Source organism: Juglans microcarpa x Juglans regia, chromosome 7D (genome assembly GCF_004785595.1).
Source record: "Juglans microcarpa x Juglans regia isolate MS1-56 chromosome 7D, Jm3101_v1.0, whole genome shotgun sequence".
Classification (NCBI taxonomy): domain Eukaryota; kingdom Viridiplantae; phylum Streptophyta; class Magnoliopsida; order Fagales; family Juglandaceae; genus Juglans; species Juglans microcarpa x Juglans regia.
In genome coordinates, this window is record NC_054606.1 from 2,999,362 (window position 1) to 3,015,668 (window position 16,307).

A 16,307-nucleotide genomic window follows, 5' to 3' on the forward strand; every position below is an offset into this window, starting at 1 on the left:
CCCAACAACCAAAAATAAACTTTAACAAATAAAGAATATATATAAACACTAAAAATAAGGGTATAATTTCAACGATCTTTTTCGATTCTTGCACACCTTTAATTTCTTCAGTAAAGTTTTTATTAATTATTATGGTGTGAATTAAAGAAGCTAAAAAGGTACTGATTATTGGTCCTTTGGGTACACGCAACAATTGTTTCTAAATGTAGAATTTAAAAGTATTTATATAAATAATGTTGTGGTTAACGTGTAATTTTTTTTTTTTTTATATTATCTAAATCAGCTAGCATGCAGTTGATGGCCACTATTGTCAAATGGAATTTATCACCATTTTCATTGATGATTTTGTTAGTCATTATAGTATATATGTGTAGAACATTAGTTTATATTTATTCATTATTTTCCTTTGGATATTATACTTTGAAACTAAAAAGCGTTCAAAATTCAAATGTTTTGTCCGATTAGTCAAGCTGAGAGGAGAAATAATAAGCCTCTTTTGTTTTTAAGACTAAAACCTAAAATTTTGAAAATCTCTCATTTCATTATTACAATTTTTTCAAATTTTCACACAAAATAAAATAAACAATTCAACTTTTTCAAATCCCAAAACAAAAACAATATTAAAAAAATTATTTTAATAATATTTTATTTAACTTTTTAATTTTAATCTGAACTCATCTCTGAAAACAAACGATACAAAATTTGTTATTTATAAGAGTTATTAAAACATGTTCTTATTTTTTTAAGCAAACGATATAATATATATATATATATATATATCAATAATTACAAAAGAGACGGCAGTATCATGAAAAAAAAATATTAAAGTAAGAAAAATGATATTTGCAGTGTACTCAAGCGTTACACAATATTTTTTAAAAAATTGAGTAAATACGAAATCCATATGAAAAAAATAATAATTTTTTAATAGTGAACCCATTATTTTTCAAAACGATAGCGTGAAACTAACACACTTTACGACTGTATGTAGCATTACTCATAAAATAATATTAGATACTGTTCTAGAGTTTGCAAGCCTCATGCACTCTGTTTGAAAAAAATTTGAGTTCACAATTAAAAAATTTGATTTTTTCATGTAGATCATATATTTACTCATTTTTTTAAAGAAAATGCATAGAAATTACACATCATAAACCTGCAAATTAATATCATTTCTCAAAATAAAATATAAAAAAAATTGGAAAATTGAGCAAAAGATCAGTTGATGTGTGAATACACGATCCACAGAAAATAGATATCAAGTTGTGTAATGTACGTTGGATAGAAAACAGCCAAGGACATCCTTTTCATCGTCATGTCCCACCTAAACATATATGAAGCTAGAATCGAATTGATAATCTTCTTTTCAAGCCAATTTTTCAAAGTGTACAAATGTTTTTCTTCTGTTCAAAAGACACTTGTAATTAAATATGAGTACTGAAGAATCTCGATAGCCCATATATATGGACAAAGAAGAAAGAGTTAGAAACATCTTATTAATTGTTTGGATGTTTGTGTCTTTCTTTACAAAACATTATAGCTGTTGATGTCATGGTGTGCAGGCCGTCCATCCTTGGCCATTCGGTACATATTGTACGTGACAAAACAATACACATATATAGAAAAGTCCTAGCTAGCTGTCTCCCTCTAGATCATCTGGTCCCATGGACTGCTTTTTCTTCGATCTTTAAAAAAAAGAAAGAAGCAAATTAACCTTCTTTATTCCAAAGCAACTAATAAAGAAAGAAGCAAATTAACCTTCTTTATTCCAAAGCGACTAATTAAGTAAAATATTGTATTAGCATACAAATAGATTCAAGACTAGACCAAATGGGAGTTCAATTGCATCATTATGTAGAAGCAGTCAGGAAGAATCTATCTTCATACAAACAGACTTCATCAATAGCACAAACTCAAATATAGGGGAAGCAATAACAGCTCTGATGGCAATACAAGAGACAGTCAAAAGGAAGATTCTAAAAATTATCATAGAGGGAGACTCAAAGCAAGTCATACAAGCAATATCCAACTCATCAAAGATAGCGGATTGGACCATTCAACCCACCATTAGAGACATCAAGTACTTACTCAGACACTTTGAAGAATAGAGGGTGCAAAAAATACATCGTTTCCAGAATCGGTGCGCGCACAATCTTGCGCAATGGACAGCTTCCAAACTAGCCTATGGAAGCATACCCCAGACTGGATCCCACCTAGCCTTCTTAACTTTCACAATAGAAAGGATCCACCTTCTATTATATAATTATTGGATTGCATAATTAATACTCAGGTCATGTACTATTACTCAGTTTCATTAATAATATATTAATGCTTGCTGAGAAAAAAAATAAAATAGATTCAAGACACTCGCACTGTCTCTCAATCAGGTGCCAGTTCAGCACGGGAAGAATACGAATATATATATATATATATATATATTTATATATATATATATCAACGGCCAGCAACATGAAGAATATATCTACTTCTCCAATACGAGGATCATAGACACTTGCTAATTGAAACATAAAAGATAAATGATTTGTCAGTCATTGGAGGTATAAGCTATCTCGTACATTTTAAAAGTAATGACATTTTTAAAATATACTATATATATTACTTGTTCTTTTTACTTTGATATATTTTTTTTAATTAAAAAAAGAGAGAGAGAGAGAAGTGATATTACTTATAACTGCACCCATAACGTAACATGTTTAATGTCTCAAAAGAAAAAAAAAAAAAAAAACATGTTTAATATTGTTAATGTGACAGACATGATATCGAAGATTAACATTATGCGACTCTCGGCATGGATCTTAAATAACATAGAGTATGGAAACGTTCAAATTCCCAATATATAGGTACATAACTAGGTACTTACCATTAATCCCTCTTTTTTCTTTATTCAAATTCCTTCAGTCTTTGAAATTCATGTCGTTTTTACATTCTCAAAATCAGAATTGGTCTCTGACATCGAAAAAAACTCATATTGTATCAAATAGTCACATAAGTCGCTATTAAAACTTTGAAAAAAAAGTCCTCGTGCTCAAGTGTTTCAATCATTTTTCTTCGTTAAAGTCTCGTTTGTTAATGAATAATAGAAATATAAATTATCTTAAAAAGGTATTTTATTTTTAAATCGATATGTAGAACACATCATTCATATTATTTAAATTTGTAAGATTTTAATTCTAAAATTTATTTTTTAAATCAAATTATAATATATAATCATTTTATTAAATATGTAGACGATATAATTTTTAAATACATACGCCAACCAAAAATTGATTAAATAATGTGAAGGACCAAAAAAAAAGGGAAATGAAAACTCTAGAAAATAGTTACTTCAAAGAAAGTATTGTCCTGATTTTTCTAAAATTTATTACATTTTGATTTTGGGAAGTAGTTTGGACCTCTCAAAGTTTAATTAGGGTCAGACAAGAAAGAGAGAGCCGGTGCCTCGAGGCCCACCGCTTTAGAGAAAATCGTAGGAGTTACGCTAACTGTAACTGATTGGTTCACGTGGTGCAACCGATACCACCATTTTCGGAAATGTCAGAGCCGTTTAACTCCAGATGGCGCCAATAGAGTACGCTCCCCCGTACATCGTACGGAGAATGAAGGTTCGACGTCCTCCCTTGGCCGTAATGGTCAATGCCACACCACGATCTTTTCTTGGCAACAGGGAAACCTACTATGTATCTGAGGTGGACCAAAGACGTGTCTGCATGATAATTTATACTGAATCAAACACGTGGCAGTCAGGGAACAGAAGTAGACAATCAATCGCTCAAGTCAAAAAGACCATTTATACTATTTTACAGCGAAAAAAAAAAAAAAAAAAAAATTAAGTGCATTTGTTCAAAGTTCTGATTCCCAATTTATTTATTGAATGGTATTATTTAAAAGTTTTTATACTACATATTATTTATATTACATAATTTAATTTGTAAATTTAAGTTTTAAAATTTATATTCTAAATTAAATCATATTACTGATGTGTGATTTTTTTTTCAAAATCATTCTTATTGATTTATCAAAATTAAAACTTATTATAATAATTAAGATGGAGGGTATACCGTGTTATCTTTTTCATAATTAATCAACCATGATAAATTATAGTTATATAAGCAAATCAAACTTTATTTGATCTCCTAAATAAACGAATATTATTATATATCCTGAACCAAAACCAATTCCACTAATATTTGCTTAGATTGGTGAAACTTTTCAAATCAAAAGTTTGTCTGTCTTAGATACCACTATTGTAAGATTTGGGGGGAAATCTAAAAATCTAATGACAAAGAATCGTCAGAATACTAACTTTTGGTCATTGTTGATCAAGTATTCGAATTGATTATTTTTAGATTGTGAACTCTCATAAATTTCTATATGAAAAGTATTGGATAGGAGTTTTCAACCTATCTTAATTATTTGCATTAATGAATGTGACTGATGGAGAATCACAGATATATATATATATATATATATATATATATATATAAAAGCCAAGACCCTTATTCACAACTTTCTAATTGTTACTTTTTTCCATCAAGAAATAGAACTGATCGTCTTCAAATGAGTAATTTCTTTATTTTAATTACCTAGAGTTTAATATCAATAGAGAATCTTTTAAAAATAAATAAATATATAATATATTTAAAAAGGCGTGGCACGTAAGCCACCTTTAAGTCTCCCACAAGGATACGTGTTCTTTCATTCTCCCACTTGACTTATGTGATAGTCATTTAAAATCATCTTGATAACTAAATTTGAAAATGGCCACAATTAAAACTACCCAAACAACCGAATAAATATTTTATTCCATCATGTTCTTATAGACAAGAAAATATATTTTTGAGATAAAAGAAATGGGAAGGTCACATTGATTAAAGTTTTCACATCCAATAATTATATAACTTATTAAATTTATAAGCATGTTTGTTGATATACTTAATGAGAATTATATTTGCTATTTTAATATGTGTATGTCTCTTGCACTCTCTTTAAAAGAAGTGGATAAATATAACATCCACATGAAAAATTATTTTTTTAATAGTAAATCCTAATTCTTTTTTCAAATGAAATATTGTTTATTGCTTACACACTATATGATTGTATTTAGCATTATTCATATTCAATATATAAGTGATGTAAAATTATTTTACAATAATTATCATAAAAAAATATGAATTCTTAAATTTCTTCTATAATTATAACTGGTCGTACAATATATGATATTATACATGACCGGTTTATAGGAAATGTAACACTTTAATGATGCAAGCCTTGGAACTAAAAGTGAGGAAATTTGGGCCAATATCTACTTATTGAGTATTTTTATTAGTACGTTTACATTGAACCTTTTTCAATTTTCACATGTGCTATTGTACCTAGCTAAAAACATTAAAAAGAAACTGGATTTGAAGTCTATTTTTTCATTATGGTCTCATTTGCTTTCACAATTATTTTCGTCTAATCTCATCTTATCATTACAACTTTTTTAAATTTATACACAAAATAAAATAAACAATTCAACTTTTTCAAATCCCAAAACAAGAATAATATTAAAAAAAATATTCTAACAACATTTTATTTAATTTTCATAACATATCATCTTATCTCATTTGTGAAAACAAACGAGGCCTAATAATTTTATTTTACTACTTTTTTTTTTATTTAATATAGTACCGTTAGATTTTAGAAATTGAACCAAATTAAGTTAAAAAATACTATGAAGGAGGGAGGAAAAATGAAAACAAAAAATAACAAGGAGCTTTGGATGAAATGAGTTGGCCCCCAAGTGCGAAGTAGAACCAGCATTTGAAGCTGCTGGGAAGGAACATGCAGATGTGGTCGTTGCCGCGTGGCTTAGGCTCCATTAGCAGGATAATAAAATTGTCACGTAGACTCGTACCGCGCATGCATCACCCATGGTGGGTAAACCAGAGACTTGGTCCTTTTGTGTTTAGTCTTTACTCTTTCAAGGTACTTGTGTTTGGTTTGGTATTCTAAAGGCGCGTGCGTGTCCCATTCTACCAATTTCTTCTGCGACACAACGTACGTGGTTGGGTTTCTTTTTTATTTATTTGAGCGTGACCTTAATAGCACATTATCATTTACGAATACATAGATCTTAGAAAAGACTTTCATCGTGGAAGGTTACAATTCTAAAAAATAGGATATGAATATTAAATAATCATATCCGTCGGTCTATATCATGTAAATTTAAAGAAAAATTCTATTTATTGTCCCTATGCATCAAACTTTTTTTATTTTATTTTATTCTCTTATTAAATGTGTGATATATGAATGATGAGTACAAAAATTTAATAAGTACAAAAATTTAATAACTTAGAATATAAAAATATATATATATAATGTATAATGTAGTAAGATAACGATTAGTAAAATTCAAATTTAAATAATATTTTATTGCATGCCAAACTCTCTGGTCAACGTGGGTGAAGACATATTCTTGCTTTTGTTGCCTTCTAGTTGCTGTCGGCAAGGATAGCTTAGTACGAACGAACATGCGCCTGACTCTGCCATTCCAGACATGCAGTACTCCACACATCCAAAGTCAAACTCCGAAATCACCCACCAATTTCCGCCCTCAACTCAAGAGACTACCTGCCGGATCTGACGATAATCAATTCACTATTATTTGTATCTCTTTTATCTTTCATTCTTTGGTGTTTTTATGTACACGTTAAATAATTAGCAAATAATGAAATTAATAAATAGTTTTTTAATCATTAGGAGAAATATATATAATAATTAAAATGAGTTGATATATAATATTTCCCAATACTTATATTTACGTGTTTAATCTATTAATTAACACGTAAAATGAGAATATAAAATCTTAGTTTTTAGTATTTCTTAAATTATACACAAATATATATATATATATGTATATATATTATATGGAAATACGCATTCATATACGCGTTTCAATCGCACGCACCGTTTAAACCTCGCCGCAGCCAGTTATGATCTGACCGTTCCTTCATCTGACTCTTGACTTCCTCGCTCCTACGCTCGCTATATAACACTCGTTTTTCTTCCCAAAACTGCTGCGACGAAAGTACCTCACAGACGTACTGGTTTCTCATCCTCCTACTCCTTCCTACCTTTCTGGCCGTTTTTTTTTTTTTTTTTTCTGGTTTTTGCCGAGTCTTCAAGGTTTTCCACTTAACACCCATCGCCGAAAGAATACTAGTACTATATTTTCCACCATCAAAATTAAAGCCACTACCAGGGAGGTTTTTATTTTCGGATGAAAGAATCTTGCCGGAGTAGAGTTCTCCAGGATGTCAAATATACCAACATCACTCTCTGAAATCTGCCTCACTCTCTCCCGTCTCACCATGTCCGTCGCCGACCCATGGCCTTTTTCTTGAACCCCGTCGACGGCTAGAGAAACACTTCTCCTTCAGAAAAACAAAACAGAACAGACAAAACACCCATTTCATTATATTCACCGTCACCCAGAGCGTACTGTGTAAGTACGTACGATGAGAAAGTTCAGAGGATTCAAGCTCGGGAAACGCCTGGTCCAGGCCTCTAAATGGATCGTTCACAAATCCCGGATCCGACCTAAATACCACCGTCTGAATCCGCCTCCTCCCCCAGCAACGTCGAATAAACCCAAACTGAAGCACATCTCCAAACTTATCACCTGGGGCCGGCGGTTAACTTGCGGGGCGAGGACTCTGTGTTGTAGCAGACCCGGTTCGAGTTATATACCCGTAGGGCTTGACCCGGTCCAAGAGAAGGAGGTGACGGTGCCGAAGGGGCACCTGGCGGTCTACGTTGGCCAGGAAGACGGCGACTTTCGCAGGGTTTTAGTTCCTGTGATTTACTTCAACCATCCTCTGTTTGGTGAGCTTCTGAGGGAGGCCGAGGAGGAGTACGGATTTCAGCACGAGGGTGGGATTACGATCCCGTGCCGGATGGCGGAGTTCGAGAGGGTCCAGACTCGTATAGCCGCCGGCTGCGGTGGTGCCCGGCGGCTAACCTGGAAGCGCCACCATTGAAAGAGAGATAGCGAGATAGATTGTGCGGTGGTTGAACTGAGTTATGATGACGACGATAAAAGATTCCAAATTGATTGTGAAGATGATGTTTTTGAATTTTGTTTGTTACGGTACTAGTGCTTCGCTTCTTTCGATCTTTAGACTTTGTTTTTTTTTATTCGAAAGAACGATCTTTAGACTTTCTTTGTTTTGCTTTTCCTTTGTTTTCTTTTTAATCTTTTTCATACGTGGTGTGATGAACTATATATATATTTTTTTTTTTATAACTGAGTGACGGACTGAATTTTAGATGTAAGTAAATACATGATTTTTTCCCTATATTGTTTTTGTTTCTTTTGTTCTTTTTCTCTAGAAATTATAGACATTTATATGACTAGCAAAATATATTGTGCGTATGCGCATAACACTATTAAATTGATAATTATAAAGTATTTGCCTATTGAATAGTTAAAACTAATTATTTTAATTTAAGTGGTCGAATGTGCATATATAGGTGATCACCACCAATATAATAGACTTTCAACTACTAATTACAACGATTTTTGAGTAATACTACATACAGTGTGGAGTACGCAAGTATCGCAATATCGTTTTGAAAAATAGTAGAGTCCACTATTAAAATTTTTTTCATATAAGTTCTAAATTTACTCACTTTTTTAAAGAGATTGCACAACACTTGCATATTTCAAAATTATAAATATCATTTTTTATGATTTTTATCATCTCTAGTCATTGGCCTAATGGGTACGAGTATCGAGATTTTTTAATTTTGAGTGGAAGGAGGGATGAATTATGGATATATAAAGTAGTAGTTCATATAATTTGTATTTGCACATACACAAAAAAATTATACAAAAGTAAACTCATAAACTAACGTAGTTTTATGTGATTCATTAGATCTATTTTAAGGTAAAAATAAATTTACATTCTAATCATGTACTACATCAAACCATGTCACTTTATAGATTTATTTTGTATAATTTCTTTGTTGCTAAAGTATTATAGATCAAGATGGAGTATTTTTGATAATGTAATTAAATTTGATGGAGTCTAGTCAAATTGTACGTGTATATATATAGGGTGGTGCTACTCCCACCGCTGGGGGCTCTTGCTAGTTGTTTTGTGTATTTTTTTTATGATTTTTTTTACATGTATTTTTTAATACTTTTAAATATTTTTAAAAAAATAAAAAAATTATAATATTATTAAAAAATACTTACTTAATCATTAAGTAAAAAAAATAATAAAAAGAATAAAAAGTACCAGCAGGAAGAATCAGCGAGAAGAGTAGCATTTTCTATATATATATCTTCCGGATCTACGCCTGATTGATTTAAATGACATATTGGAGGAATCATTTAAGCTGAAATGTTAGAAATGTCCACGTTGGAGTTGCTGTTGTTGTCACCTTGATGAAAACATCAACACCCAATATTTCAATTCCTCAACCATAAAAGGAACAACGCAATTCTATAGCAAATATATATAAAAACGACCAAACATAGTACTACGCAGTGTCTTTTTTTTTTTTTCCCCTCTTAAATAATAACATTAATGTGTATGAAGTTAAGGAATATGGGAAACCAACTAATTAAATAGTTGTCGATTAAAATTAGTGATCTCTCGATATTTAGTATATTTATTTAAAAGTAATAACACCAAATGTAACCACAATATCGACCACATATTAATTTAAAGAGAATCTTGTCCTTCTTGATTGCGCGTGTCGTAATATACCATGCATATTTTGATATTTTTTTTTTTCTGATGTCCTACTTTTCTTTCATGTTGTCCATAGGAGTCCGTATCATCCATGATGGTGGTGGCAGTGCAGAATATATTATAAATCTGTAATGGTCTCAGGGTTGATGTGTGGCAAATTGAAGTTGGTGGGGGCGAAAATTGGACGATCTTTTTTCCTATGAAAAAAAATGGGTCGATTAGTCAGTCGGAATGGGTGTGCCATATATTTAAAGTTGTATGGACCCAAGTTCTCCTCTCTCAAGCCTTAGTCTAAATCGAAGCACATCATTCAATGTATAAGAAACGCGACATAATTAATTAAGTGCTCTTCCTCTCCCACAACTTGTTTATAACGACCAATTGCATGGTCCTGCAAGAATAATGATCGGAAAACTCGAATAATTTCGCCGGAAAGCGTTGGTTGAAGGGTTCACAGTCAAGCCTATTATTAATGAAGTTGGGTATATAGCACTGGATCAGAAAACGAAAGGTACCCCCCCCGGGGGCTTTTTAAGTGTATTTTACCGATCGATTGGCAAACATTAGAATAATAAGCTTTGTCATATATAGTAGGAACTGTATATATAAATGAAAATAACTCTGCCGGTCAAAAGTAAGCTGATCAATAATTACTTGATCCATACGATGATCTTAGAAATTAAATTTTCTAGCATTTGGGGGAAATATTAGGATGTGGGTCGTAATCAAGTTGCAATCACGTACAATATGCGTATAATAAATTGCCATAATGAAGCCATGCATTAGTGGTAGCTAGACTTGACCTTTTGAAATGGCCGTCCAGGCCATGCATGCAGGCACTGATAATTATTTGCCTATCATTTTTAGTAACGAGTAATTATACGTAAACGCCGCGTAATTATTTTAAAAAAGAGTGAGATTTATTATTAAAAAATTAATTTTTTTCATGTGAATCTTATATTTTATTCACTTTTTTCAAAACGATTACGTGAGAATTGTACAATTCACGGTTGTAAATATCTTTTATCTTTAGTAATTTATAATATATGCAAATGTTGATTTTTGCATAAAATATTTCTCAAACTATACATGATATATATATATATATATATAGAGAGAGAGAGAGAGAGAGAGAGAGAGAGAGAGGGGGGGGTCTGTTTTGGTTAATTTTGCCCAATTAAACGTTCATAATTTTGTCACGTATATATACGCAACGTTGACATGTATTAAAGCTATTTTTAGGTCTGGTTTGAAAAATAGTCGGGAGCGGACATCATGGGTCGCCTCGGATCACAACTTGCTGGACAGGGCGCACGGAGCCACTGGCCGGTCGCTACTTGATGATTCAAATTTCAACTCGCTTAAAATGGTCAAATCCGAATCATCAGAAGTATATATATAATGATCTACTTGATGGCTCCGGCTGATCAGCACCCGGCCTAGCTAGCTAGATATATAAAATATAATTAAGGCTGGCATTCCTCGTAGCAATTTTCAGCACTTGTACAGATCAGGCCTATAATTAAGCTTAAAGTTGATGGAATAGATATATTTAATTATTTATATTATATTATATCATACCACTGACGTACATTTTCTCCAGGCCGTCAGATTTTTCTTTAATAAATACGTGCCCAGCTTGTTTCAAAAGCTTGAATTGAGTTGATGGAAGTAAAATTATCTCTCAAACAACAATTATATATATACAAACCATGCATTAGCAACCAGAGAGTGTGCATGGCTTGTCACCGATCACTAGGAATCTCTCGATCGTATTATTGCCGACGTTGTCTATATCATCTTCACCAATAGCTTTACATGCAACCCTTCAAATTATCAATTACTTGAACTTTGATCCTTTTCCACTGATTCCACATCATGATCAAGTTGTTGCTTTGTTGTACGAGGCCAGGTCACCATAACCTTCCCGATCAAAACTTTGTTCCCAAACTTGGTTCTTAATATCGTTTTTATCTTGTTTTGGGCGGCGGGGGGCTTAATTCCATTCCTTATTTTCGGCAGAAGTAACTGCTTTATAATATATATATATATATATATATATATATATATATATTGATTTAATTTCTGTACGTGTTTGCTTTGGAACACTAACGTCCAAACCAGGTGTTTCTTTCTTTTGATTTATGACTCCTTAAGATGTTCCTTGTTTTTCCAAAGCGAAAGCCATCTCGTCATTTTATGGGTTGTACGTACTAGAGCATTTGCCCTACTTCCAATTAGCATTTATATATACTGATCTCGCCTTTTACTTTAGGCATAAAGGAGGCTGGCATCAACCAAAACCAGCTGAATAGCCATGTCTACAACCGCCTTGCAATTCAAATCATCCAAGGCCATATTGATTTCCTGGCCAAAGTTAAAAGTAGTCATGTTGTGGTTGATAATCTTTATGACTAAAACTCGGGAGAAAGTAGAATGCATATATAGAAAAGATGCTGCTACTATATGAATACATGGGGTCCATGAAGACCAACTATAGCTGGGGCCTTTTCTTAATAGGAAATGCTCCGCTATAGATTTCAAGAAAAACCAAAAAGCAACCGGCCACTACTCTCTCGGCTCTCTCACAATCACCACCAAAGCAGAACAAAAACAAAAGAGAAGGCAGGCCAGATTAAGGAAAAAAAACAAAACAACTGAAAAAATGTTGAGAAGGCTTCAGTTATACTCCACTCGCCAAACCGTCTTGGCTCTGAAACTTTCTTCTCTTTTCTTTCTCTTATTTTGTCTTAGTAGCCATGGATATCCCATCAACGTGTTCATCTATGCAGGCTGCTCTCAAGAAAAATCCCAACCCAATTCACCCTTTGAAGGAAACCTCAACTCTTTTCTAACATCGGTTGTTAGCTCGTCTTCTCAAGTGTCTTACAACAGCTTCGCTGTAGGAAATGGAAGTTCTACCTCCCCGGAAGGCACCATATATGGCTTATACCAGTGCAGGGGAGATTTGAAGATTTTTGACTGTTCGAAATGCATTGAAAGTGCAGCTAATCAAATAGGATTAGTCTGCCCATATTCTTATGGCGCTTCTTTGCAACTCGAGGGCTGCTACGTAAGATACGAGCATGTTGATTTCTTGGGGAAGCTTGACACAAGTCTTACGCATACTAAGTGCAGTAAAAGTGTAAGCGATGATGTTGAGTTCTTTAGGCGTAGAGATGATGTTCTTGCTGACTTGCAAGGGGCAATTGGCTTTCGAGTCAGCAGTTCAGGATTAGTACAAGGTTTTGCGCAGTGTGCGGGGGATTTGAACCCAACTGATTGCGCTTCTTGCCTTGCGGATGCTGTTGGAAAGTTGAAGAATGTATGTGGATCAGCTGCCGCAGCCGACGTGTTTTTGGCGCAGTGTTATGCTCGGTACTGGGCTTCTGGCTACTATAATTCTGCTTCAGGTAATACTACTCATTTCTCCCAAAATAATAATAATAATAAAAAATTAAAGATCGAAGTTTGTGCATGCTGTCTTTTATCCTGGTTATATTAATTAGAGCCACGAATTAGGTCATTGCAAGCCTTTCGCATCATTAATTCCTAATTAGTTTAGTGCAAAGCATACTGACCACTTCAGTTCTTTAATTTATTTCTTTATTGGAGAGAGGGAGACATGATCTTTATTTTTTGAAATCCAATCTTCAAAATGTAATCTTTCTAAAAGTAAAGAATTAAGGGGCACTAGTACTCAGGACAGCTGCTGCTTTTGGCGACCTCCATTCTGAGTGCCACTGATCCCTTCCCCCCCCCCCCCCCCCCCCCCCCATGCCAGCTTTCATCTTTATGCTTTAAACAATATCTTCAATATTTTTCTTTTTGTTTCAATCAAAGTAATCCATTCTTTTGGTTGCAAAAGGTGTAATTCTATTAATTATTAGACTATCATGAATGAGTGAATTTCCCGGCCCTCTTAGGCTACGTTTGGATAGTGAGAATACCTGATAAGTATTGAGAATGTTTATGAATAGTAGTGAAAAAATAATGAAAAAATAATAATAAAATATTAAAAAGTAAGTAAAAAGTAATGAATAGTAGAAAAGTAGGTAAAAAGTAATAATAAAGTAAAGAATAATAGTGAGAGTACCTCAAGTACTCTCACTTGCCAAACACAGCCTTAATTCGCAATATAATTTGCGACAAAGCTTATTCAAATTGTCAAATGATGGAAGAAAAAGATCATGATAAGCTGCATGCGATTCCAAGACAATCATTCCAACCCAAGTACTTAAAAGATAATATATATATATATATATATATTCTTCCAATCTTCCTCAGATTCTCTGTGCTTATGGAATGGATCAAACAAAATATATAAAAAATGTTTAGAAAGAAAGCCTAATTTATGGAACATGAGTTATGATATATAGGGGCTGCCGTGACTAATCTTCTATAATCTCTTAATTATGTATGGAATTAATTATGTTATATGGTACTAATTATTCCCACTACCTTTTGCATTGAACACCTCTGTAGATTCCTCTAACGAGGATCAAGCGGGGAAAACAGTAGCAATTATTGTTGGGGTACTAGCAGGTGTAGCCGTTCTGATCGTTCTTCTCTCAATTTGCCGAAGAACAATGGGTAATTAATTAATTTTTTTTTTACATGTGTTGCTTACAATTATCAGTTTAATTATTCATGGAATCACGGTAATGATCAACAAATATTCTGATCATGTACAGGTTAAGGAAATATATAGATCAAGATGAGCTTAATTCCTTAATTTGATCCGTAAGTAGAAGCTGGTCATGGTTTAAAAGGTTTGCAAATGTTTGTTCTGATACTCTTGTAACAGCTTATAAGTCAATATTGTACTTTTCTCGTAATTTTCATACAAAATTGTTTTGCACAAAAGATGGTAGATGTTATATATATATATATATATATATATATATATATATATATATCAACAATTTGACCTTCCTCCGATTGCTCTTTCTAGTTAGAAACACAAATACTCTGATAAATTTGCTAAACCTTACGCCAAGAAAAGAAGTAGTAACCGTGATGATTTTTATAAAAACACCTTATAATTTTTACAAGAAAAAACATTTTGGTAAGAAAAAGAGTTTTCAAAATCCTTCAAAAGGAAAATGTTTTAATTGTGGCAAATCTGAACATTTTGCTTATAAATGTACCAAAAAGCCTAATAAGTTTGAAAAAAAGTTTAATCAGTTAAACATTAATGATAATGATCAAGATGATCTATTTCGACTCTTAGAAACAAAATCTTCTGCATCATCTGACATTAATAAATTGAATTCAAGTGATTTTGAGTAATTCTCAGAAACTGAATCATTTGATTCTTCCAATATTAAGTTTGGTTGTAATGATTCTTATTGCAAACCTTTAGGTAAAACAATCAATGTCTTAACATTACAGAACCGTTCGACCAAATAAATATCCATTCAAACAGGATCTTCTGTGACGAATTAGATTGTCTCCAAAATTTTTGTCTGTTCGAACAGAAAAATTTTGGCGGTAAAGTAATTTATTATGCCGGGAAAAGTTTAAAACCGTTCGAACGTAAATGTTGTTGTTCGAAGGGAAAATATTTGGTGGCAAAACCTGGCGGGAAGGTGTTTAGACGGTTTGAACAGAACATATTTAGTTTAAAAATATTAAAACACCACATTTATACATTCGAACGTATAATATTAATCTCGGTATATAACTCAAAATATAAAATATATATATATCATATATACGAATTCATAAATTAATTTTATGTAATTAATTTAAAAATATTTTAATAATTTCTTTTATGTTAAATAAGATTTTTAGTTAAATAAATATTATCAGCTATACACGACATAATATAAATCAGTAATTAATCCAGAACAGAAAAAACATATTTAATTTATAACTAAAGCAAATTATCAAAACACTATATATTGTCCATAACTATGACAAAATATATATAAATTGAAAATAGAAACTATTGTGATGCGAGGTCTCTGCACATATCCTCGACTGCAGTAAATCATCTCTCAATCTGGCCAGTCGAGTACTGATCGTGACCTAAGTTGCATTACTGGCATGAATATCTACACATAACTCAAAGTTGTTAGCATTAATATATGCACGTAACTCAAAGATACTAGCAGTAATCTCTGTACGCAACTTAGACATGGCAATATGCACTACATCGATCAATGCTGATGTGTGTATGCCGATCTCAACATGCAGTATGTCAGCCATCTCCTCGTGAGTAGATGTGTGTGATGCCTCGGCCTGTGCATCTCTCTGAATATAAGTCCTGTCAGAAACATGTCCACGAAAATGGAGTCATGAGTGTCCGTGCTCCGTGACATGGTGGTGCTGTTGATCAGTCTCATCGGCTTCCGTGCACGCTCAGCAACTTCTAGCACTACCTGGAATGTAGCAAAAATCAAGTAATCAAGATCCCGAACGACAGTATATATGTCGTAATGTACCGAGTCTCTAACTGGATCCTCTCAAATTTATACCCCACGAGGTCGTTCAGAATGCTATGAGCAACCCGTATCATAAATTTCACTCGATTCATGC

At 32.7% G+C, this 16,307-nt stretch overlaps 2 protein-coding genes across 2 annotated transcripts; both read left to right on the forward strand.

Moving 5' to 3' along the window:
- The first annotated feature begins 7,070 nt into the window (after positions 1–7,070).
- Positions 7,071–8,360, forward strand: LOC121238585 (auxin-responsive protein SAUR36-like). Its single transcript, XM_041135523.1, has one exon. It carries the CDS (start codon positions 7,521–7,523, stop codon positions 8,040–8,042), a length of 522 nt encoding a protein of 173 aa, XP_040991457.1. The 5' UTR covers positions 7,071–7,520; the 3' UTR covers positions 8,043–8,360.
- A 3,870-nt stretch (positions 8,361–12,230) lies between these two features.
- Positions 12,231–14,615, forward strand: LOC121238586 (plasmodesmata-located protein 8-like). Its single transcript, XM_041135524.1, has 3 exons — positions 12,231–13,177; positions 14,250–14,357; positions 14,459–14,615. The coding sequence occupies exons 1-3, from the start codon at positions 12,430–12,432 to the stop codon at positions 14,461–14,463; spliced, it is 861 nt and encodes a 286-aa protein (XP_040991458.1). The 5' UTR covers positions 12,231–12,429; the 3' UTR covers positions 14,464–14,615.
- The last annotated feature ends 1,692 nt before the right edge of the window (positions 14,616–16,307 follow it).

Excerpts from the sequence above, each read along its gene's own strand:
- LOC121238585 (XM_041135523.1), top strand. The coding sequence starts at position 7,521 with ATGAGAAAGTTCAGAGGATTCAAGCTCGGGAAACGCCTGGTCCAGGCC.
- LOC121238586 (XM_041135524.1), top strand. The coding sequence starts at position 12,430 with ATGTTGAGAAGGCTTCAGTTATACTCCACTCGCCAAACCGTCTTGGCT. Across the intron at positions 13,178-14,249 it reads CTACTATAATTCTGCTTCAG|ATTCCTCTAACGAGGATCAA; the intron begins GTAATACTACTC and ends ACACCTCTGTAG.